The sequence below is a fragment of the Pezoporus flaviventris genome, unplaced genomic scaffold, assembly GCF_033815535.1.
Source record: "Pezoporus flaviventris isolate CSIRO_AGI_PZ_B2104156 unplaced genomic scaffold, CSIRO_AGI_Pfla_v1 ptg000006l, whole genome shotgun sequence".
In the NCBI taxonomy this organism is placed as follows: Eukaryota; Metazoa; Chordata; class Aves; order Psittaciformes; family Psittacidae; genus Pezoporus; species Pezoporus flaviventris.
The window spans coordinates 14,942,698-14,967,435 of record NW_026892554.1 but is presented as its reverse complement, the minus strand read 5'-3'; the positions used below and the strand labels follow the sequence as shown (position 1 = coordinate 14,967,435).

Genomic DNA, 24,738 nt, shown 5'->3' with positions numbered 1-24,738 from the left:
ACATCACCTGAAGTGCAGATAATTCTAAGAGTTTATCCAACATAATGCTTCTCATACTGCATGCTTATGTATTTGTTTGATTTCTTGTGGATTCTGTACATGTAGAATGACGGGAAAAGAAATGTCAGTGGCATCATTTAGCAAAACATGCTAAGAGTAGTATTTGAAGATATTAAGGATGCAAAGCAGAAGTTAGGGCAAACTTTCCAGGAGCCTAAGGCTGCTCGCTTGTGTCCAATATAGAGTTAGCACTTTGCAGGTCAGTGGCTCTGCTATTTGTCTCTGACCTAAAAGATCTGGAGTTCTTCACATCAAAACCAAGTCTTGCTGAGCTGAGATCAAACGTGTTAAGGTAAGGCTCTTGCCAGTGATTTATCGTGCCAGGGAGGGTGATCAGGCCATAAGGGGCCACTGCAAATGAAGCTGACATTCCAGAAATTTCTCATGTGTAGTTACAAAGTAATTTTCTCAGACAGAGCTTTTAAGGCAAAATAGATTTGTCCGTTGTATTTTTCTGTGTTGCCTACCTCTGAAATCTTAGTAGTATTTACTTATGCAGCATAGCTAATTTCTAAGTAATGCCTTGCTCGTTGGTGCTAAACATTTAAAATGGCAGTTACCTACGAGTGATGATCTGCTAGATACTTTTAAATGGCAGAACATGTACAAATAAATAGATCACGCTGTTTTATGTCACGCATAGTGAGCCCACAAGATTTGCAATGCTCGAACAATGCAAAACACAGGAAAACTATACAGAGCAAGACTGGTTTTGTTTGTGCAAACCCCTCCTCATTCCCCTCGTTTCAAACGAGTGGAAGGGTTTCCAGGATCAAGTTCTTACCAGCCACAACTTCATTAAAGGCAGTGACAGCCCAATAATTGATTCTGTAAACAAATACTCCCTCCTCTGCACTCCTGGGGGGATGGATTTTTAGAAATCTTTCATTATTTCTTCTTTTAAGTTGCAGTGACATCAAGGATCATAAAAAAACTTCATGAAAAAGCACTGCCATCCTTACCCAAATCATTCGGTGATGGCTTTTCTTTGTCATTAATGGAAATGTAGAACGTACTTAATCTTTAATCATTGTGGCTTCAGACACAATGTTTTCTGGTGCAGTTAAGCAAGACAGTAAATGTTCTTCTCCAGCAATTAAAGAGAGTCCCACAAGTGAAAGGATAAGTAAAGCTTAGGAGCTTAGTTCCTTAGGAATACATGAAATATTACCCAAGCTATGGGAAAGGGTTATTGCTCCTGTATTGTGCTACTAACAGCAGATAAATTCTTCATTAACTGAAAAAAGGTAGAAGTTACTTTGAGGAAAGCTTTTATGTGCTGTAAGTGAAGTTTCTTCCCACAGGTTTAATAAGGCAGCCAAAAGGAGTAAAATGTTTGTGGCGGGTATAGTTCAACGGGCAATACAATGTGAAGTTTCTTCTCTTTAGATTAATTTTCTTGAACAACCAGAAATAAATTTAATCCCTTTAATGAGACTGAATAAAATAACGGATGCTGTATCAGCATGTGGCACAGTGAGAAACTGAAATCGAAAAGGGTATCATCACAGTTTGGCAGCCTGGGTTTTGTGCAGGAAATATTTTGGGGGCTGGGGGAGGGAAGTAAGCATGCTACTGCATGTTGTTAAGATTTATTTAATCTTCTTAACTAATTACTCACACTTCCTAATTCAAAATCATACAAACAAAAACGTTTAGATAAGATGGGAGTTTTTTCAAATGGGTGCCCCCTACAGTTTAGAAAATAAACAGGACAGGTTTCCCCGTCTGATGTGCTGCCATTTGCAAAAGAACAGACCCAGCTCCCAGAAAGACAGAAGACTAATTAAGACAGGAAGACAGGCAGGTCAAACATTTGGTGTGAGGGATTTGGGACATAGGGGAGAAAAAGTCATGTTACATTCCACTTTCACAGCAGACTGACAGAAGGTTTCAAGCCCTTTCTCTGATTCCATTTGCTGCTTAGGGACCCTGGATTCCCCCAGCTTTTCCTCCCAGGCACACCATTCCCCAGACCTCCAGCAGCTCTGAGCTGGCTCAGCGGGGGCTCACTCTATCTGCCTTTAAAAAGCACCCAAACAAGGTGCCTAGATGAATGAGCCGGACAAGCCCTTACAGGGAGAGGGTGACTGAGCACGCTGGAGGTGGTGGGTCCTGTCCTGAGGGGGGTACTGCTCCTTCTCCCACCCCACCGGGACTGGGAAGAGTCTGAGCTCTGCATTAGATGCCGCTGTTAGGTGCTAGATTCTCCCACAGCTTATGTCTGTCACGCTGAAGTCTGGCTTCATTTGCACATGCTGAAATGTCACTGAGATCTTGATGTAGTCACCTATTTTAAATACTTGGCTTCTGATCCAAAGTCCACTGATGTCAAGGACTGTTTCTGATTTCAGTAGTCTTGGCACAGGCCTTGCTGCTTGGAAGTTACATCCAGAGAAGCTGAACACTCCAGTCTTCTCATCCAGACGTGTACCCTTGGCACAGGACTCAAGTTGCGTAAACTCAGTTCTACTAGATTTCAACGTACTGCTGTGCTGACAGCAAACCAGAGCAGCCTCATTCACTGCTTGTGCATTTTATTTCCAATTCCACTTCTTTATCCTCCTGCTGTAGTATGCTTGTAAATGTTTAGAATTCTCCAACCCTCTGAGTACAGGTTGAAGTTTGGACTCTAGATTTCTTAAGTGAATTTTCAAGCTTTGGTTTGTGAAGGAAATCCCCATTTATGACAGACCATATCTAAAAGCTATGGTATTATCTTCCGGGCTCTGAGGTCAACATTTGAGGTCCAAATGAATTAAAACCCAAACACCCCCAAACACAGCTTTAGAAAAGGGCTCTTCCTTTTCAAATCTTTGGGGTTCTTTTGGCAGATGGGGGAGGTGTGTGGTGAGGAGAGGGAAGGGGTCAGGACATCCCCCCAGCAGCCAAAGAAGAAAACTAAAAAACAACATGTTCTGGGGTTGTTTGGCCCTCACAGCCTCTAGAGCAGGTGTCAGGTTTCCAGCAAAACAGTTTTGTCCCCCAGTACAAACACCCCTCTGTTGGCTGTTGCCACTGCTTTCTTTTCATGTGCTGGGCCCCAACTCAGCTCCCACTGAAACCAGTTGGATTTTTCCTTTCATTTTCCTTGGGGTGGGATTGGACCTCTAGTGGCTGAAAACCAGCTCCATCCGCAGCAGCTTGCTTGCTCAGTACAGCATTACTCATGTACGGGTGGTTCACTGTTAACTCTTAAAACAATTACATTTCCTCCACAGTTGAAAGGCATCTTATTACAAGAACCAGAATGTGGGTAACTTCAGCAGGACTAATGATGCTCTGTGGTAACTATAATGAAGGACATGATAACCATTTCTCCTTGCATGCTCGAGCCAGCCTGCTCTGATTTATGTAGGTGCATTGTTTGCAAGTGATGCAGTCATTGGCACTGCCCAGTGAGAAGCAGGAGAAACATCTTCCACACTGAGATGTCTGGGGAGGTTGGCATCAAAGTCTGTGGCCCATTACTCATGACTTGTGAACTGCAAGCAATGAGCAGTAACTCTTGCTGTTCACCTGAACAATCCCCTTCTTAAAATAAAACCAAACAGCACTGCTGATGAATCGCTGGCCAGTCAGCAGTCAGTCTGCTGGGGTTGCCTTTTACTTTCATAATGCCTAGATATAAACCAGGTTTTCTACTGATTCCATAGCCAGCTGTTGGTTTCTAGTCACTCCCAGGAGTGCCCTACTACACGCTCTGGCTAGAATGTGAGATTTGTTGTATCAAGACAGCCATAAAAGTGAAGGAAAACAAAGCTTGAGAAAATAAACAAGCTGCACCTCTGATTGGCAATCCCATCTACTTCATTCCCTTACAATCGCGCTAATCATTAGGACTCTTGAAATATTTCCAAAGGAGAGGAAATGAAGTTGCCGAGATGGGAAAGGATATGAAATTTCCTGACCAGACTGAGGCACAGGTGCCCGGTATCTGTGATGTTATGCAGTATTTACCAAGGGAAATGCTGCTGCTGGATTTTTTGCATGCCTCTAAAATTGTTGCTTGTCCCCCGCACCAAAAAAAGTGTCATTATGTGTTTCTTAATGCCTCCAGCTCTGAGAAGATGCTGAGGGCTGAACAGCTGTGATTCTTTTATAAACTACTTTGGCATCTGATGCCCCCTCCCCCATCCTTGTAGATTTAATGTCAAAAGCTCTCTAAGGAGAAAGTCACATATGAAAAAAAGATCTTTGATGGAATGAAACTATAACCAGCTACTAAATCAATTGAGTTAGGAAATTCCTATTCCTTCCTCCATTCATCCAGAACCAAATCTCCTGTGGAAAGCCATTATTATTTGGATGTTAAAATCCTCTTCCTGTACCAAAAAAACATTCGTGTAGCTGCAGCAGCACAAAAACCTTGTTTACTAAATCCATGGGAAAATAATTCCACCTCCAAAGAGCTGAGCACGAGGCCACTGTCTGTCCTGCGGCCCAAGTTCCTACTTGGACATCTGGGGAGCCTGAAGAGAACGGCTCATGACATCACCACGAGGCAGTATCGAATTTAGAATGTAGATCATCGTTTCACTCACACATCATCTGAGAACATTTTCGAGAAAGGAAATGAAACGTTACATTGTTGCCACCTGTGTTGATTGCTTTTACCAGTTACAGGAGCACAGATTACTGTTTTCGGTATGTTTTAAGGGAGGACAATATAAACTGAGGCAGCGCGCAGGCAGGAAGCCCCAGTGAGGGAAAAATCAGTGCCATTTTCCAAGTCCAGGGCTAGCCCCTGGGTGAATATCAGTGGCAGTCTGCAGTGCCATGAAACCAAATCTCATTCAAGTAAGAGCTGCAAAGGAGGTATAAGTTCTGTGCTCCATTTTAGTTGATTAATTAAATCAGTTGGTAGTTGTTTAGTACTTCCTCAGAGATAATGAGTGATGAAAACACAAAATCCTACCCATTTTCTCCCTATTCTAAGTTTTGCTACTACTGCATTGCAGATTAGATTCAGACTGGTTTTGTATACTCTTTGAACACTTATCACTCCTATTACCTGTATGGTTTGAAATGAACATGAAGTTGCTAATTATTATTAAGCCAACTGGGACAGATGGCTATTTAAACAAGATACTGTAGCTGTTTATTTGCAAAGCTTAATTTGCTTTGCTTTATGCTAAAAACATTTACTCTTGGCTTGGTTTCAAAACTGGGCATCCAAAAATGCTATTGAACTCAGTGCATAATGCTTTTGAAATGCAGATCTTATGCAAAATGCAGTATATGATTTCCTTCCAACTACATGTCAGTAGGACCTCAAGGTAACTTGAATTTTTACATGGTAACTTTGAATTTTTCTTTTCCTTCGCATGCTTTTTGTGTGATGCAGTATCTCAAAGGCTCTCAACACTCCTGTGCCCTGTAGGATGGGTCAGATTGCTTCCTTGATTAGTCATATGGAACTCAGTTACAACAGCAGGTGTATGTAATAGACCATGGGCAGAATTTGAACCTAGCAAATACATGGTGGGAGCATTTTCTTGCAACATTCTATGAAAAGGTCTGTGAGAACAAGTGTGTGTGAGGAAGAGGCTACTGTCAGTGCCAGAGGGATGTGCCTGTATTTTTAAGAAAATGCCATGCCCTCTCCATCTTTCACTTGGGAAAGGAGCAGAAATTATCAAGACACCTTTAGGTTAGGATCTCATGGGAATGATGATACTTAGGGCACGTTCACAGGGGCAACCAGGAGCTTCCAACCATACCTGCTATGTGGTATGGAACTTCCCATCCTGCACACATACACACCTCACTCACCCACTGCCTTAGCTGCTGCCCTGTTCTGCCTGTTGCCTTAGGCAGCATTGCTGGGGAACAAAGAGTATCTCATTTCCTGCTTAGACCACTGTACACCAACTACAGTCAGATTCCTCACTTACAAGAGGCATTCTGTGTTTTGGCAGTTGGGTTTGCACTTGGCCAAATCACTGTACTGACAGGGACACCAGGAAGGTTTGCCTTCTCTCTTCCTGCTCTGACATTACTGCAGTTATTGGCTCTACTGAGAGTAGATGGCAAACTAAATGTTCATATGCTCCAGAATTTTTCAAGTGTTCCCTTCTTCTTTCCGTTTTGACACAGTTTTGTTGACAGCACCCAACTGGCCAGATTATTTAACTGCTCACAGTACCACATAACAAATACATGGCATACAATATGCTTTTCCTTACTGCAAATCACAAAAGGTAACATTAGGACTCAAACAAAAACAAATTACCTCAGTAACTCCTGGAAAACTCGAGTGGTTAATCAGTTACCTTTTATTTACATATATATGCTTAATGCTGAATTAAGCTGTAAAAACCAAAGGCTGATTTATAGCCCCAGTCAGCCTTAATTAACATTGATTCCAGGGGAATAGTAAATGTGAATAGCCTTTGCAATTGAGGTTGAACAATGAACTCACTGGGTGTTGTCCAATTTGTAGCATGATTTACATGGAAGCAAGCCCTTCTTTTTTAATAGGGTTACCCCTTTTTCATGTGTTGTTTAGGTTGGGTTATATATAATCCATAGATAGGAAGATTTGCTGTCAAATATTCTCCCTGATTTAGAGGTAGCCTTTACCATGGTCACTATAAATAAGGCAGAAAAAAACCCAATTTGAGGCTTTGCAGGGATTCCTTGTTCTTGCAATGTGTCATCACTTGTCCATTCCATGGCATATTTACGAAGTGGCCATAATGAAAGTCAGATTAAATGTACAGGTTATATACATTTAATCAACAGCCATTGGAGTCAGTAGTGCTGGAAGAGTTATAAAAGCCCCTGTGAATGCAAATTTATTGCAAAAGAATCTGCGTCTTGGTGGTAGGAATATCTGCTGAATGGTACTACCTGACACAGAACACCTAAAACTTTCAAAAGTGAATTATTTAAGTGTAAGGTTTTGCTTGTAAAGCCGCCAGCTGCTGGATTTCAAGACTTGAAACCGTTCCAAAACATGGGACTAGGTACTTTATTTGTGCACTGGAGTAAATACTCTGATTTTACTGCCAATTTAAATGTGCTCAGTTTACAGTAATGAGCTTGTATAGGCAATACCTTGTTTATAGAAAGTGGAACAGGAAGAAACTAACATTAACCATTAACAGTAGCAATTTTTCTTGCCTTCAACTCTAGCTTTATGCCAAATAGATTCTTCCCATGTCCTATCTGAAATACCTGTTACTGTTCTTTTTCTAGATCTGGGGGATAAATGCAGTGTTTGATAAAATAATACACTTTGTAGTTCCAGTCAACTTGAATTGCAACACTCTTTGTAATTCCGAGGCATTATTTTAGTCCTATGGTCAAATGTATTTTTAGAACAAACACATCCTGTGTATTAGCAAGCCTGATGATAGGTGTTCATCCCAGCAGAATGTAGTTAACATTTTAAAATCTTTTTTAAAAAGAACAGACCACTTCTATAAGGGAAGAGTACTCAATTGCAGTTGCTACCACTTCTCAATTTCTTATTATATTCTTATATATAAACCTGGTTTATTCTTTCAAGACAGATCACACAAGGAACCTATGTCTTTATGTACATACTGTAACCTAAAACAAACATCCTTACATCCCCTCTGGCCATCTGCTTCTGAAGCTTTTCTCCCTTTTCCTCCCTCAGCACACCCACGCATGCTCTGGGCCTGGAGTTAACTTCACCAAAAGCATGACACTAAAATCCTTCCACAGAGGTCAAAGATCTCAGAGTTTCCTGGTTTCACTTACAGTTTAAAAAGTGACAATGATACACTAGAGGATTTTGGCTTATGGTATTAGTCACTAGAAATCACACTGGTGATTCTTTCTTTATTTTACTCTGGCTGGGTTAGTTCCAGAATGTCCTGATGGGGACCAGTACTTTGGTTTGCAGAGCAGTATAATCACTGAGCAGGAAGATACCACCCACGGACCTTACCGTCCAAGAACATGAACAGGTTCAAGATAAATGCAGTGTACAAAGAAAGTGATAGATGGGTAATGGTGTGGAAGGTCCTGGGTGCAGCTACCTCTGAAAACCAAAACAAAAGGAGAGGAGCAGGGGTAAAGAAAGGACAGACTCTGAATGGATGGAAGGGCACACAGCAAAGTGGCTGAGGCTAGAGGCACAGGAAAGATGAGGAAATACAACAGAAACAACCATACAAGTAAAAGCACATGTAATTGTTGGCTCTGTGCACAACCGTTACATTGCCAGGCTCTTTTCTAGGCAGGCACAGGTTCCTTCTGCCCATGTCCTGACAGCCGGACATGAGTCAGCTCTGAACCAGAAGCTGTATCACTGCAGTTAGTGTGGCACTCAGCCTGAGCTAATAAGCCCTACTGAGAAGAACACAGCTACATGACTTCTATTTGGCTTGGAGAGTAGGTTGAGCAAGCCCATGTCTGATAACAGAAAAATCTATAGACCCATCTTTGCCTTCATATGCAAATTGTGTGCAATTTCTTTGCTTTCTTTAAAATACAGAGGCATTTTAAAGTGTCCTCACCATGGTCTTTTCTTTTACCGTCACTTCATACCCTTTGGTGTTGCAACTGTTCATCTTGAGCTTTCTGACTGTATTTTCTCTTGGCTGCTTTTTTTGCTCCATTAGTTGGGGGGGTTCCCAGTTCAGTTTCTCTTCATCATGACTAGCTGTCTACTTGTTTCCTTCTTTCCTTGCAGGTATGTTAAAGCTTTGGTGATCCTCTTTCCTTAAATACCCAGCATGTGATGTTTAGTCTGCCTGATCAATGGGACAGTTTTTTGTCCCAGCATTGATGGTAGTTTTGTGGGGAAATTGGACCAATATTTAATTTGTTCCTTAGCCATGATCTAAAAAGATAGGTCAGTTTCTATAACCTGAGTATCTCTGACTGGAACTGAGTCTCCTGAATCTTTCAAAGGGTTTCCCTTTGCTTTCAACTCATCCACACTCACAGGATCTGTATGGGGCATGGGACTTTGCTTTGCTTTAGCCAGAAAAAGGTTCCTGTCTCTGTAAATACAATGTAATCCCTCATGCAAAACAGGGTGGTGAACATTCTTTCTATCTAGGGATAGATAGAAAGATATGGATAGAAATTCACTCCTGCCTCCAGTGAAGTCAGTGGTAAAATTCCCATGCATTTCAATGAGGCCAGAACCTCCCCTTACACATTTAAGGGTGTATTTCATGGAATACAATGAAAGAATATTGATACCTCAACTCCAAGGAATCTGTATGGTGCCTGGACTTTTTGAACACTTTAGTTCTTAGAAAGATTTCAAGGACAGAAAAAGCCTGAATACCTGGAAAACCTTTCACTCAGCCATTTCCTGGGGTGACCTTTTTCATGTTTGCTAATAAATAATTGCATCCTGTTCCTGAAAGTCATTCAGAAGAAAATAGCTGGCACATATGCAGCTACCAGTAAAAAAATCTACTTTAAATAAACTCATTACCTCTCTTAAGACAGCTCTTGTCAGCACCATTAAAATTCAAGTTTAGCTTGCCCATGACAACAGAGAGTGAATTTAACAATTTCCATTGTTCCAAGCAGATAAACAAGTTAATTCTGTGCTGCAAGCCATCACTGTAGCCATAATCAACTGACTGTGTATTGAGGAACTGTGATGTTTGAGATTATTCAGTCTTGACTGGGTTGTATCAGTGACCAAATGTTTACTTACTGAGCTGAGTGATTACTCCAAATCCTTGTCTTGTCTCCAGCAGTTTCAAGGCTGTTTCTCTGATATAGGTAGTTCTATTTTGAGTTTGTATGTTAGAGTTTTTGAAGCAAATTTGAATGGCAACCATGTTAATTAGAGTTTGATGTTTCTTCTATAGTGATACTGCCACAGAATACAAAAAAAAAAAATCACCTTTAGCCTGAACTCTTGAACACTGTAATTTTCACAGGCATAAATAAGTTTCAACTCTTGTGTTAGAATCTGCATTTTTTTCCCCAGGAGTTGTTAAACACTTCTGTTTGTGCATGCAGGAGAGCTGATGGCTTTTCTTCCTTTTCTAGATTTTCATCAATAATGAGTGGCAAAATTCTGAGAGTGGGAGAATATTCCCGGTATATAATCCAGCCACAGGAGAGCAGATCTGTGAGATCCAGGAAGCTGACAAGGTAATGAATCCCGTGAATGGGCAGACATGTATAAATGGATCAAAGCAACAGGTCCAGAATAGCACTGTTGGACAGTATTAATCACGATTCCAAAACCCATCATGTGATCAAGCAAATTTTGTGAGCCTTTTACTGTTTCTTACCTCAATGCCTTTGTTTTTTTTCTTCTTAACAGGTTGATACAGACAAAGCAGTGAGGGCAGCTCGCCTTGCTTTTTCTCTCGGTTCAGTCTGGAGGAGAATGGATGCATCAGAAAGAGGCCATCTTTTGGATAAGCTAGCAGACTTGGTTGAAAGAGACAGGGCAGTTCTTGCTGTAAGTGCACATGAAAAACAACAGCCCAGTCACCTGTCAGTTTTATCTTCTGAGAGCAACTAGTTCATAAATGTATTAATGTGACTTGTATTTGAAAACTACACTCAGCTTGATGGCTAAGATGGCTGTCTACTTAAGACCTGATGCAAAGCTCATAAAAGTCAACAAGAATCCTACAGTTGACTAAAATGAGCTTTAAATTGGACATCAGACAAACAAATGGGTGTGCACACATGTGGGTACCTGTCACGCCTGCTTGTAACATCTCTGAGATAAAAAATGGAAGGCTAAGTGATCTGTGCAGGCATTAATGAAATGGCAGGTGAAACACTTACTGACAGTCAACTGGTAACAGCAATACCGCACTATTTCACTCACATACGAAGCCGTCTAAACAGTGGCATTGTTAATGTTGTTTTCCGCATGTCAAGTGCTTTGAACTAAGCTGGTGAACATCTTAATTCCAGCTTTGTCAACACTTAAATCATCTTACCACCAGCATATACTGTAAAATCACCACAGGCAGAAGGAAGTGCACAGCAAATCAAGTTTACTCTGCCTGTCATTCGATTTTTATTTCTAGAGCCAAGTTCTTTACTGAATTGCACTGCAGGCAATGCTATTAATTGCTCTCGGGGATATAAGTCAGTGCAGAATTAGGCTTCCATTCTTCTCTATAGAAACTCATTTGACGGTTGGTGTGTTACACATGGGTGTACTTTACCCGTTCTTAATGATTTCTATTAGACAGCAATTGAGAATGAGTTAAGCTACTCAACATCTTAGGATATTTTATTGGATTATTTTTGCTAAATGATATTAGGAACCCCTAAGAGGATCGCTTATAAGATACTTTCAAAAATAGGTATATTAACTTAAAAATAAGGACATTAGCTTGTTAATTTATGAGCTTCCCTAGAGGAGGGTTTGTTTATTTGATGGCAATAAATAAACTGGCTGTACAGTATAGATATCTCAGACCTCAGCAGGAGTCTTGGCAGCCATATAGAGAAAATTTTATATTCACATCAATTATATAAAGAGGGATATGTCCATTCTTCTCTTTATGGATTCAGATCATTCATATAGGGTTACAAGGAGCCCCTTCTCAGCTGTTATCATTAACATAACAGAACTGAGTTTGACAGGCATTTTTATCTTGGCTCCTGATTAAAGCAATCTAGCAATTATATATCTGGACCAAACACAGTGGCTGTTAGGTCCAAAATACACACAAGCACACGTACATGTATATGGATACACACACAAACCCACAAGACGGACACACACACACATAAACACACACGCACATGTTCTTAAAATCACAGTCATTCCAGAGTACTCCAGAAAAAAACAGATTTACTTTTTTATGGAAAATGGGTTTGGGTTGTTTTCTTTTCATGTTTGTTTGCAAAAAGCACCAACAAAAGGGATCATATCATTGTTCTGAACCTTCTGAGTGAAGACTATGCCAAAATATAACTGGTGGGTCTTCATTAAAATCTTTGTTATGATTGAAGAACTGTTAAGATGCTGAATACTTAAGTACAATATTCTAGAAATACTACTGTGCTTATATCTCTTAACTTTTTCTTGTCCTCTAGACTATGGAATCACTGAACAGTGGCAAACCTTTCTTGCAAGCTTTCTATGTAGATCTTCAGGGAGTCATAAAAACCCTGAGGTATTACGCTGGTTGGGCAGACAAAATCCATGGAATGACCATTCCTGTAGGTAAGGGAAATTAAAGCACAGGTATGCACCTAGATGTTCTCATGGCCAAATGACTTAGAATTACAGCTTCTTGAAAGGTGGAAGGGAACCTTGTTTTGGTCTTAAAGTGTGTAGTTTGTTGCTGAATCAAATATTTAAAAGTCAGCAAAGGCTGGACTCAATGACCTGCTATTGTGCCCTACATGCACATCCCAAAGAGTGTTTTTTTCTTTTGTGTGTGTCCATCTGAGAAGAAACTATCTCAATAGCTACATTTAAATATTGTTACACTTATAAAAATGGATGCAGTATAACCTGACAGATACCTTGGAACACATGAAAATAGCATTAGCTGTACGTTGAAGAATGGTATGCTTATATATATATATATATTTTATATATGTATTCTTACTGCCTATACAAATCCTTTTACTTGGGACTAACACTGGATACAAATTCATTTATAGTTTGAGTTTGTAACATTACTATAGAGAACTCTGCGTACTTATCAGATATATTTTGTCTTATTTGCTTCTTCCAGTTATTCAGTGGGATATATTTTATGTTGTATGTGTGAGACAAATGTTCATAAGTGCTAGGAAATTTGTTATTCTGCTCTTATTTTTTTTTTTTTGTTAAAGAGATAAGAAAAAATCCTCACAATTACTTTTATTTAACAAGTCTCTTTGTCCTGCCCCTCCCTCCCAGCTGTTTTACAAATACAGGCTGCATTTCTGTTGTGAACATATTCATTTGCAGTCTGGACTAGATGTACCAAGTGCTGTAATTATGCAAAATGGCACATCAAAGAATGATTTTATGCAGGTGCAGTCTTTAGGATAAATGTGCTCATCTTTTACCTGCATAAAATAAATCTTTGGGAAAGCGGTAAGGGAAATTAACATTTATTCTATGGATTCTTTCTGCCTTTGTGGTGCATCCTGTTCACTGCACATGCATGTTTATTACACTTTACTGAGGGAGACCAGCAAGTAAATGAACTTTGCTGTTGCCCATCTATTTCCATACAATTTCATCATGTAACAGCCCACTAGCTAGCGTATTTGCAGTCCACTAGCTTTGCCTCTGTGCAGCAAAGCACAAAACTGTCAAAGTTAGAAAATCAGGTAAATTAAAAATATGGCCCCAGAATTTTCAGGAAGAAAACAGATCCTGTAACTCTTACTGCAGCATTACTCATCATGGTGTCTCAGTTATTAAAACTATAGTGTGTCATGATGATGTTTATCATCACTGGGAGATTTTCACCAAAGAAATGACAATTTTTCAGGTGTAGACTCTCTTGTAAGGACTCCTGAAGATTTCCACAGTTATTTTGGCTGAGATACAGAAATCCTGGTTTTGCTGCTTGCACTTCCCATTTAACTTGCAGAAATGCAGAGCACCCCATAAGTTAATATATACAGCAAATTTCCTGTTCCCTAATCTCTTTCTCCCTGGTCAGTGAATGCCTTCTCCTCACTCATTAGCCCTGCAGGTACACAGAATTTAGGTCAGTCACCAAAATGCATTGCCAGGTTAAGGAGAATAAGTATTTTCTGCTTATTTTTGTCTTCAAGTAGTGTATCAGATGAACCCCCTTATTTTTTTAGTGAAATAGGCTACACGGGGGAGAGGAAGACACATTTTCAGCACGCTTTCCCAAATTCAAGCTTCAGTGCTAACAAATCCAGCTATCAGTAGTGTAGAATCCTAGTCCAGTCGCAGATTTTCAAGGTATCAGTTCTTTCTCCTGGTTTAGTGCTTCTCTGTATGCTTCTAGTTTCATGCCATAAATTTGTCATTCTCATAAAGCTATTTTAAAGCAAGGTGGGTGTTAAACAATGGGGCTCTTTACATTCATTTACCATCAGCTCATCAAAAGAAACCAAACAAGACAACAAAATCAAACTAAAAATCTGATTTAAATCACCTCTTTCTGTCCAGTGTGCTACTAAATCTGAAACCTTCCAATATTTCATCTGTTTTTGTTGAGGCTTCCTTTTCCTCTAAAATAAAAACAGGCAAGTCATAGACAAGTAGAAGAAGAACAGTGTGTTTTACAGTCACATTCCTTTTGGTCCCAAAGCTGCTGAAGCCTTCAGACTGCCCTTTGCTTGCTCCCATGCACAAAGCCTTGATGATTTCAATTAAAACAGAATGAGGCTAGACTAAAAACTGTTAAAACTAATAAACTGAATGCAAGCAAATACGTATCTTTAAAACAAGCTTCCCCACCCACTTTTTTGCTGTGTTCTGGTACATGAGGCATGTGACTGTATTATGACTGTTATGCAAATAAAATATCTGTGACAGAGACTCCTGATGGAAATCTGACCAGACACATCTGTGGAAGGTATTGCTTGTCCCAGAGTGAGATCCCTGGATAAACAGGGCTTTCTTTCTGATTAAAAAATAAAAATCTTTGGGCCAGGTGCTGAGCAGCTGCAAATTGATCTGGCTCTGTTAATATCAGCGAGGACTGAAGAATGCCAGTTTACATCAGCTGAGAATATTAGAATCAAAAAACACTCTTAAGACACATTTTTAGATTGGGTGTGGGATCAGACTGTCAGATCCCTCTCAGGCAATGTTCTGTCTGCCAGCTAGTAGAAGGATAAGAGCAACAATCATCATCGATAGTATCTTAGAATAAGTGTCATTAGCATAACTTGTATAAAGTAATCTTAAAACTCTAGAACGTTTTGAAAGTCTCCTATTTAATTTCTGTGCGTAAGGGTGCTTTCTATGGTAACTATTCAGAAAAAGTGATTCACTTCATCAACCTTGAGTTATTTTGCCATGGTAACAGCTTATTTTATATTATGGACAAGGAGGCTCTTAAATGCATCTTTGGCCTGCCCAGGGTCATCTGAATCTTCTGAGTAACTTCAAGTTGCATATGTTCACAAAGATATTGTTAGAAAGTAACTGCCAAAATCCCATCTTAACAATAAGTCTGCGGATGGTGAACTTTGGAAGTAGGTGTCAAAAAAGGGCAGCTGTCTAGAGTCTAGTGGAAGAAAGCAGGGCAAGCAACTCTGCATGGGAAGTGTTGCTCTGTGGAAAGAACTTTCTGCCTACACTTGGTAGAATTAACCACCACTTGTCTGACTTGGCAAGCAGGTTCAGGTTATCTATAACTTTATGTCATGAAGCATGCAGACATGTGGCAATGATTATGCAGTGACAAACTAAAGTCAGACAGTGCTAACGTAACTGTGTTACTGTTATGTTGTCACCATCCTTCTGGCTGAGAATCCACCTCTCACAGTACTACTGAGTACAATTTGGTATTTTTAGCTGACTCCCCTATGTGCCTCTTGAGCACTTAGTTCTGCCTGTATATACTTTTCTGTACTTTGACTTCTACTTTACTTCTGTCTGGTCTGAGTCGTCTTCCTATGGTCTGTGAACCACTGTTAGCAGCTGTGAAGGATAACTTAGAAAATCTAACTGATCATCTCAATTCATGAAACAAGTATTGTCATCTCCACTGGGAAGTTTTAAAGTATCTAGAGATCAAAGCAGTACCATGACATTTTGTCAATGCAGAACAAACTGACTTACAACTATTTTCCTTCTCCTTTCCCTGATGTGAATCTCTCTTTTCTCTCTCTCCCTCCTTTATTCCCTCTGTTCTATCCATCATCTCTGTTGCAAGACTACTGTTACCTTTCTCATAGTATTTCTGTATCTGGCCCCCAGCTGATGTATTAGCTGCTCTAGCTCAGGTTTTTATTGAGCAAATACTGTAAACTAGATGTATGTAAATAAGCAAACATGAAAATAAGTTATCTCTAATCAAATTGAAGTTGAAGATCTGTTTATTTTGTGACCTGACTGAGGCTGCCCCAAGCTCAACCATACTTTAGTTCAGGACTGCAGATCTAGTGTGGTCCTCAGTTTAACTAATGATACCTCTCACCCCTGGAGGTTTTTTGCCATTTTCGTTCACCAGGGTCTTAAAAATAATGAACAGATGAGAGAGTTCATTGAGTGAGTAATTCCCTCTAGTCTCGTACCACCCACACCTGCTGTTTGTGAACATGCAGTCTGCTTTTCCTGTACCTTGGTGTCAAGCTCATTCTTTGTCCCTGTTCTTGTATTTGCCAAAAGTTTATTGAGAAAAGCCCATAATTTCCAAGTTTCCATTCACTTGGTCCCTTCATTTATTTATTCACCTCTGCCTTGTCCAAATGGTTTGCAAAAACTTGTCTTATTTCCTGTTGTCTTGTTTTCTAGCTGCATCCAACTTTTCCCTGTCACCTTAAACTGACTGCCTGTTTAGCTTGAGGCCATTTCTGACACCAGCCTTGATCTACAAGTCAGCTGTAAGAGAGTGGCTGTATGACGACCCCTGTATTCTGCTTCGTGTTGTCTCCTACAGTAAATTATGCTCAATTACACATTAGTCACAGGCTTCCTATTTTCATTCCGCACCTAGAGAGTGTAGTGTATCATTCAATTACTTCAAAATGCCTGTTTCTGCAATACAAGATGAGTAAGATGTACGTTACTTTATTATCCCACCTCTACTTGTATACTGCTGTGTTCCAGTCATGCCTCTCCGAAAATTGTCTTTGTGACACTTCCTTCTCTTCTATCACCCTGAAATCAGCAGAGGACAGTAAGTGGCTTCATTGCTACTGCCCTTTTCTGTGCAGTACAACTTGTCCTCTTTCCAAAAAGGATAAAGCAGGTTACTTACTTTCTGATAGTATGCCTGCTTCCCTTGTTCTACCAAAAAAGCACTTAGGTTGATCCTTGAGCCTAGGTTTCCCATGCTGGCTCATGAAAAAACATTTCCATGACTTCTTTATTTCTTTTACTGCCATCAAAGGCTGATCCTTGGAGCTTTATTCCCCCTCTAATTTTTTTTTTTGTTCTGCCAAGTCAAACTGCACTTGAGAGTAACCATGCTCATCTGTTTCAGATGGAGATTATTTTACGTTTACAAGACACGAACCCATCGGAGTGTGTGGACAGATCATCCCTGTGAGTATCTCTACTAGCGCTTTCTATTTATTTTCATTTGAACCAGCTCTCTTTAAAGACACATAAAACATGGTCCTCAGCTATGTGTGTTTTCCATTACGAAAAAAGCTGAGCTCATATTGTTGACATATCTTTAACAGCCTCCCTGCAAATGCTTATTTGAACATGCTAATAGGGTTTAGGGTCTGTTATTAGGAGTTAAGTTCTCAAGTCATAGAATTCTCATGATTAAAACAAGCAAAGCAAAACACAGTGTTAATATGCTGTCAGTGGTTATGGATGTTCACACAACTTATGGAAAATTGATGCTTTGCTGTGGTAGTCTTTTTATTTATTTAGTTTTTACTGTGATTTAACAGGCTCCTCAATTCCTGGGAGAATGTGATGCATTTTAATTCCATTCTTTCCTGCCTATTTCTTTTACAAGAGTGGAGGAGAAAAGGAAACTCCAGGAGACAGATCATTACAATTAACATTGCGTAGCTAATAAAAGACATGAAATGTTTGTTTTATTTGTTCTGAGAGAAAAGCACAGCATTTCATCAAATCTAATACTCCCCCTACACCCCAGTACACATTCTTAATATACTCTTGCTGAACAGTGCATGGGAATTGCACTGAGAGGCTAACTTTTTCAGAAGAACAAGTTAACCAGCTTTGGCAGAAGTTTCAATGGGAGGCTCACATATAGCTATTAAAATACTGTGTGGAAGCCTTTTTTCCTTCCTAAAGCACTGGGGAACTAATCAGGACATTCTCTGAAATTTCTCTTGGTGTTTTTTTGTTTTGTTCATGTTAACCACAAAGCCACTAAACAGCAACATGCAGCAATTCCATTAACGGAGGAGCAGCCAGAAAAGATTACTTTAACAACGTTAAGCCCTTTTTCCCTATTTATATTTGTTGTTATTTCATGTCTTTGTTAGGGGGTGGCTATTGTGTTTGGCACTCAGAGAAACATGCAAATGACTCAGAGAGTCTGTGGCTACACCCATCCTGCACTTAGGCACTCACAAGTGGTCCTTACGACTGAAGGATTCCACAGCTCTATCCATTCTTCAGCCAAGCACATGGATAAGCATTTGCAAAATGGCAAGCCAAAGATCTAACCCCAGATTTGCTTGCCATCTCTTAGGCTTGTCTCATTGAGCTTAACTAACAGATCTGTTGAAGAAACTTGGCCACAGGCTGAAGATCATGCCAAAAGCAGGATTTCTTCAGTTTAGATTTGCAAAACCCTTTGTTCAGGGTACCCAGCCGTCTACCATGCTTGGTCATTCCTACCCCAAGTTTGTCTTCCAAAACTCCAACATGGCTGTCATACACATCTATTTCAATGCTGCTGATAATCTGCTACATACTGCCTCCGCAGCTACCAGTCACAGAGTAGAGCCCCTGGGCTGCTGCGTGCACTTAGTCATTACACTAGCAAATATGTTATTACAAAAATAAAATTTAAACAGCAAGCCTCACACTAAACTCCTCAACCTCTTTCACATCCTAGCTTCCATCAAAACATACGCTCTTTGGCAGCTTTTAGCATAAACAGGGCTATATACCACCCTATAAAACCTATCAGAGCTCTCCTTGCAGTACAATTAGAAGCACAGGCTGTTAGCACACTGTTGGCCCTATAGCTCCCCTCCCAGGTTTATATACTGGAGATGGAATTAAAACATCACTTTGTCTCCAGAGTTTATAAACAACCGAGGGAGTAAAAAATTGGGTGTTTGGTGAAGGAAAGACAGTTGTGTATTTTTCCAAGCTAGCCAGGGGCTAGAGAGATGTCCATGAGCATGGCAGCTGATATGCATCAGGCAATAACAAGTTCTGGCCAGTGGCTGACTCTTTGTGACTGATACTTTCTATTTTTCTTTCCAAAGGAGATTATTATATGCATTTATAAGAGTGATTGTGCAAAGCAGTTATTTTATTACTCTGGCATTTCCACTGAAACCAGGGGGGCTATCCACTTGACCTGTTAGGAACTGGCCTTGATACAGAAAGGCTTGTTACTCTTATCCATAACTTGTTTGTGCATCAGAAGGATGTAATTCACTACATCTGGTGCTGCAGTAACATGAAGTTGAAATTAATGATGATACAAAAATTTATATCAGCAAAGATATATCAGTTTTGCAACTTGGTTTTTGCTGTTCTATTAAAGTCTTACATATAAATTGCTCAGTAAGACATTTTGGAGAACATGAAATGCTTTGCCCAAGCATTAACATTTGGGGTTTTTACTGCAATCCCATCAATTAAGGGTTATATCATTTTGAGTATAAATTTTATATCTAGGGATGTATTCAGGGATAGAAAAATCTACATCCAAAAATGCTTCAGCATGAACAAACAGAATGTTTGTTCCAAATGTATCAGAATTCCAAATGTATCAGAAGCAAGAAGTATTTGTGATGGGGGAGTCAAAAGTACCAATTGCAAAACAGTAAATGAAATAAAAAATTGTGACCAAAACCATTAACAGGTAACAGGATTTCTTTACGAAGACTGCAGTTGGGGGCTGTATTTTATTGAACAGGACAGAAAGAACAAAGAGGTCACTATTGTCACTTTTTAATGGCAGCAATTAAAAAAGAAAAATCCTTGCTTTGTGCTGGGAAAGATTGCTGTTGAGGATCAGCCTGAGAAATGAGTGAGGTAGCAGCTTGACATCTTGAAAACAAAATACCACTGCAATATTTTTCCATCTATCAACTTTTATTTTTTCCTACAGTGGAACTTCCCCCTGCTGATGTTTGCATGGAAGATTGCTCCAGCTCTGTGCTGTGGCAATACAGTAGTTATTAAACCAGCAGAACAAACACCACTCAGTGCTCTCTATATGGGAGCCCTCATCAAGGAGGTAAGAATAAACTGACAGGAATAATGTCTCTGTCTCTCCTTGTGGGGAAGGAGCTACCAGCACATGCCTGGTTTAATGTGTTTTGTTAGTTTTCGTAAATCATGCTTCTCTTCATTCATTCCTATTTTGACAGGCTGGCTTTCCACCAGGAGTTGTCAATATTTTGCCAGGATTTGGTCCGATTGCTGGTGCAGCCATAGCATCTCATGTTGGCATTGATAAAATTGCTTTTACTGGATCCACTGAGGTAAGAGGATTTATAGATATGTTACTGTAAAACATGACTAAATACTTAGGGAGACAGCAGTAAGTTGTGCTACATTTTTCGCTGTCACTGCATAGAAGAGCTACATCTAAATAACAGTGGTCTGTCCTTCCCAGCTAAACTTATGTGTCACAGCACTTCCAAACCAGAAATGGCTCCTTTCCTCCAGTCCCTGCTGTGCTCGGCACCTCAGCACAGGAGATACGCCTGGAAAAATATTGCTGGGATTTCCTGTGGGCTTATGAGGATGCGAATCACATGCAAGTAGGCAGAACATCCCGTGTATATCACAGCACACATAAATGCTGCTTTAGCATCTGTCATTTGTGTATCTTGGCGTACTTGGAAAAAAAGGAGAGGAAGGGGGAAGATTGGGACAAATGTACTTCAACTTTGATGCTGCATTCAAGTATATTGAAGATGAGGAGGAAGTCCAAAAAGGAAGGAGTGCACAGAGAAAAGGAGATAGATAGTCCGAGGTGTCTGTTCCCAAAATATTGGAAACAAGCTGTCTAGAAGATGAAGGAAGTCAGTTGTCTCCTGGATGCCAAAACATCTTACTGTGAGTCTATGATGCAGATGTTACAGAGGAGGTTTGGTCTTCAGATGAAGGCTATAATCTACAGAAAGAGTAACAAATCCCTCAAAACTCTGATCACGTCTTGCTCTCAAATACGCACAAAGCTGGCTGTTATCAGGGTTGGGGCAGGGATGACAGAGGTACTCCAGACTGAAGTCACAGGAAAAGGGGCCTTATCTCATAGTCTGAAGGCAGACAGAAAGGAATCTCAGTAGGAGTTTCAGGGCTGGTTATATTTAGAGAGTGCTAAACCCAGCCCCTTTTCAATTCAAAATTTGGCAGCCTATTGTACGGAGGGAGCTAAACCCCAAGGATTCAGTCTGACTTTTGTATGTTTGACTCCCACTCGAGGCAGTGGGAGGCTTTATGTATCCCAGGGGTACTGCTCTTCACAGTGAGTCAGTTTGGTTTTGATTTGAGTTGATAAATTCACAGACCAAGCAGCCATATTAGATAGGTGTGGGCATCTTCCTGGTAGGCCCAGGGAGTGCAGAGACCAGCTCAGTTATTTCAAATAAATTATTCTGGTGGAATTAGCCTGTAATCAAGTTTGAAAGTCACCATTCCCAAGCTTAAATTGCCAGTAAAATGTGGCTGCGGTCGTATGCCTGATTTGCACAGGTACAGTTCTGCAATTACTATGTGCCTATACATGATTTTTTTTATGGCAGTTTTAGATTATAATATACACAGGTTCCATTCAAAGTCAATGGCAACATCAGATTTCAGATTATTCTATGGAATTACTCTAGTCATTACTTCTCCTGTAACCAATTTATATTAGCATCCTGGAATACAGAAAACTTTAATATGAGCTGATTACCCCCCATAAATTGAGTTGAAACAATTGTTTTCATAAAGATATGTGGTCTCTGTTTAAGATAAATATTCTATTATACAGGATGTTGCACTGTTTGGAGGAGGAAAATACAGATGGGTTAGGTTTCAAAGTTGTCTTTTGTAGCCAAAATAAATTTTTATTGTAGTTCCAGACAGCTTTAGTTTTAATAGGCGTTTAAACTCAAAAGCTGTGGGTTTTATACTAACTCAGTGCCTACCTTTAAAAGCCTTACTAATAGGAAGTGAAAAGCATTACTGAGATGAAAAAGCAGTTCTCTAAGAACCTAAAGCAAGAACAGATGGAACGTTTTAATGCAGAGTTAGTGTAAACTATTCCATATTGTTTCTGATTTCCTGTAACACTGAATTTTTGTAACAGCAAGTCAACATTGTAACATTTTAAACACAATGCTGTGATAAGAGCTGTACTATTGAGTCTCTGACTTCTCCAAAACAGATTTCAGTTTTTAATGAAGTAATAATTGAAATATTTTGTGTCTCTGGTCTTGTCTGAGGCATGTCCAGTGATGTGCATTTCCGATAGCCATTAGATACATAAATGCCACACTATTAACTTCCATTCCCATGTTTCATCCAGGTGTTAGTTAAGGCAGTTAGTAGTTTCAACTTCAGCAAGTTAATGATAAAACCTATCAGGACAACAGCAAAGATCTTCAAGATTAGACGTCTGAAACAGGTTTTTCTCAAGTTTTTACTGTGAGGTTCTTTTGGAAAAAATACAGTTTCTTTACAGTTTTTAAAGTTTTAAGTATGTGCTTATGGCTAATGAAGACTCCCCATTTGCCTGTAAATATCACAAAACCCCGGCTATTTTTTAAAAGAAAAGGGTTCTTTCAAAGACAGAAAACAGGCTGCTCTTCCTACAAAAAGAAAATAATGCTAATGATTTCCAAAATTTGTAGAACACAGTCCACAGAAATGTGAGCCAAAAGGCCAAGTTCATGACCTTAACTCAATAAAGCCTGACGTAGCCACACCAAAGATCCATCCAGCCTAGCACTTTATCTCGCAACATGACCAGTAACAGATGCTTGTAGAAGAAGAGAGCATGTGTAGAGTGATCCTTTCCTTGCTGTAGCCTCACAGCTTCTGGTAATCGACAGCTTAAAGATTTCCTGAGCCCGAATGTGCATGTGAACAATTGTGTTTAATAGCAACTGATGGCCTTGTCATCTGTGCATTAGTCCCGTACCTCTTGAAACTTCTGACCAGTGTGAAGCCTCAAGCCCATGCCTATGCAATGACAACACATAAATGACTTCTAATTTATGATACTGGCTTCTAACTTATGATGCTGGTCCAGTTTGCACTCTCCATTCCTTTTCTGTTTCTTAGATTCTCTAGTGCTATCAAAATCAAGTAAGTAATTCAAGTAATTTAAGTGTTTTAAGTACTCCCCCACAAATAATACGTGAAAAATCATGAAAAGCTCTTTTTTTCTGTAGTACCATCACTGTTTGATTCCACTTCTCTTTCCTTCTGACCCTTCCTTTATGGGTTAGCTCACACACATTAACAGAGCAGTCTGCCAACTCTTTCATCCCTTAGCCTGCCTGCTTCTTATGAAACACCCTCCCATGAATCACCTCCTCTCTCAGTCCCCTAGTGCGTGGCTCTCAAAACTCTTCCCTCCACAGCTCGCTATGAAGGGTTCTGCAGACACCCAGCAGGCTATGCATTTCACTTTGACAACTGTCACACTGCAAGAAAGAAAATCATACTGAGTAGGAAAGTAAGCCTAAAAATATAGTGCCGCCTCAAACTCTAGCAGCTTGGCTTTTCTGCTTCTTTTTCTACTTCTTGGCTTTTCTGCTTGCTTTGCTTCATCCTCTTCAGCAGCTTGTTTGGTGTAGGCATTTTAAGGAAAGTGTTTATTTTTACTGTGTTGTTTTCAGTGAACCAGGGCTAATCTATGATCCTCCTTAACTGAGATAATTCCTCTCAGGCTTGACACATTTTTTCCTCATTTTCCACAATCTGATGAAACTTAAAACTGCCAAAACCAATCTTTCTTCCACTCAATCTGACCATGTCAACACTTGCTCCTATCCCTTCCCTACCTTCTCTTGGAAGCCCATAATCAATTTAAATAACTCCTTACATTTTACTGTATTTCTCCTTGATCTTTCTGGTCCCAAGGTGTAAGGTGAAACTCATCAGGACCTCAGGAGTGGTTCTGTAAAGCTCAGCTATCTCCCACACTGTCCCAGTTGTACATGCCTTTCTCTTTTACTCTGCCCCTCTCTGCCTCAGCTTCTTCACTGTTCCACGTATACTTGTCTGTTTGAGCTTATTTTGAGAAATTACTAGCAACAATTTAATTACAATAAAACTCAGTCATTTTGTATTTTCTGAGCTTGCAAATAGATCCAAACTCAGGATGTCTGGCTTACCTAGACATTGGGTATACATTTACTCAACCATTGTCTACTGTTGGGCTGCAGAGCTCAGAAGTACAGGAGAGGTTATACAAGACTCTGTCTTTCTAGGTTAAATGAAGAGTGGGGCTTATTTATTTCCAAGACAAGTGCCAATGAGGAGACAATTCTGACACAACAGAAATGCATGGAGGTTTGGTATATGACTTTCTTATTTGCTGAAAGAACTTTTTCAAAGCAGCAAAAGGGAAAGGCCTTCAAATAGCAGAGAAAGGCAGCCATCAGGAGCTGCTTTACTCTTCATTTGCCTTTATATCCTCTTGGATCTGTGAATTCAGTTACAGGCTTTGCAAATACAGCCCCCAGCAGACTGGGGGCTGTCTGCCCTTGTATGTATACATACGCTCCATTTCAACAGGAACTGTGTACCCTTAAGGTCCTGGTGCACATGGAATAGTTGGGTGCAGTATGTTCTGGGTTTAAGATTAGAGATGATTATGGAGAGCAAGAAGTTATACATTTTAAAATATGTGCATTTAAAGCAGTGGCTGCATTAAAAGATGTATTTTCCTTATTGCAAAAGTTTAATGATTTCTA

At 39.9% G+C, this 24,738-nt stretch overlaps 1 protein-coding gene across 3 annotated transcripts in view; it reads left to right on the top strand.

Annotated features, from left to right (window-relative positions):
* The window catches only part of ALDH1A2 (aldehyde dehydrogenase 1 family member A2), a 56,193-nt gene that overhangs the window by 16,003 nt on the left and 15,452 nt on the right, over positions 1-24,738 (top strand). For all 3 annotated transcript variants that reach the window (XM_061447062.1, XM_061447060.1, XM_061447061.1), the window contains exons 2-7: positions 10,060-10,164; positions 10,340-10,480; positions 12,085-12,214; positions 17,130-17,191; positions 19,929-20,057; positions 20,191-20,304. In XM_061447062.1, the coding sequence (XP_061303046.1) occupies positions 10,406-10,480; positions 12,085-12,214; positions 17,130-17,191; positions 19,929-20,057; positions 20,191-20,304 (510 nt within the window). In that variant the 5' untranslated portion in view covers positions 10,060-10,164; positions 10,340-10,405. The remainder of the gene's footprint in view (positions 1-10,059; positions 10,165-10,339; positions 10,481-12,084; positions 12,215-17,129; positions 17,192-19,928; positions 20,058-20,190; positions 20,305-24,738) is intronic.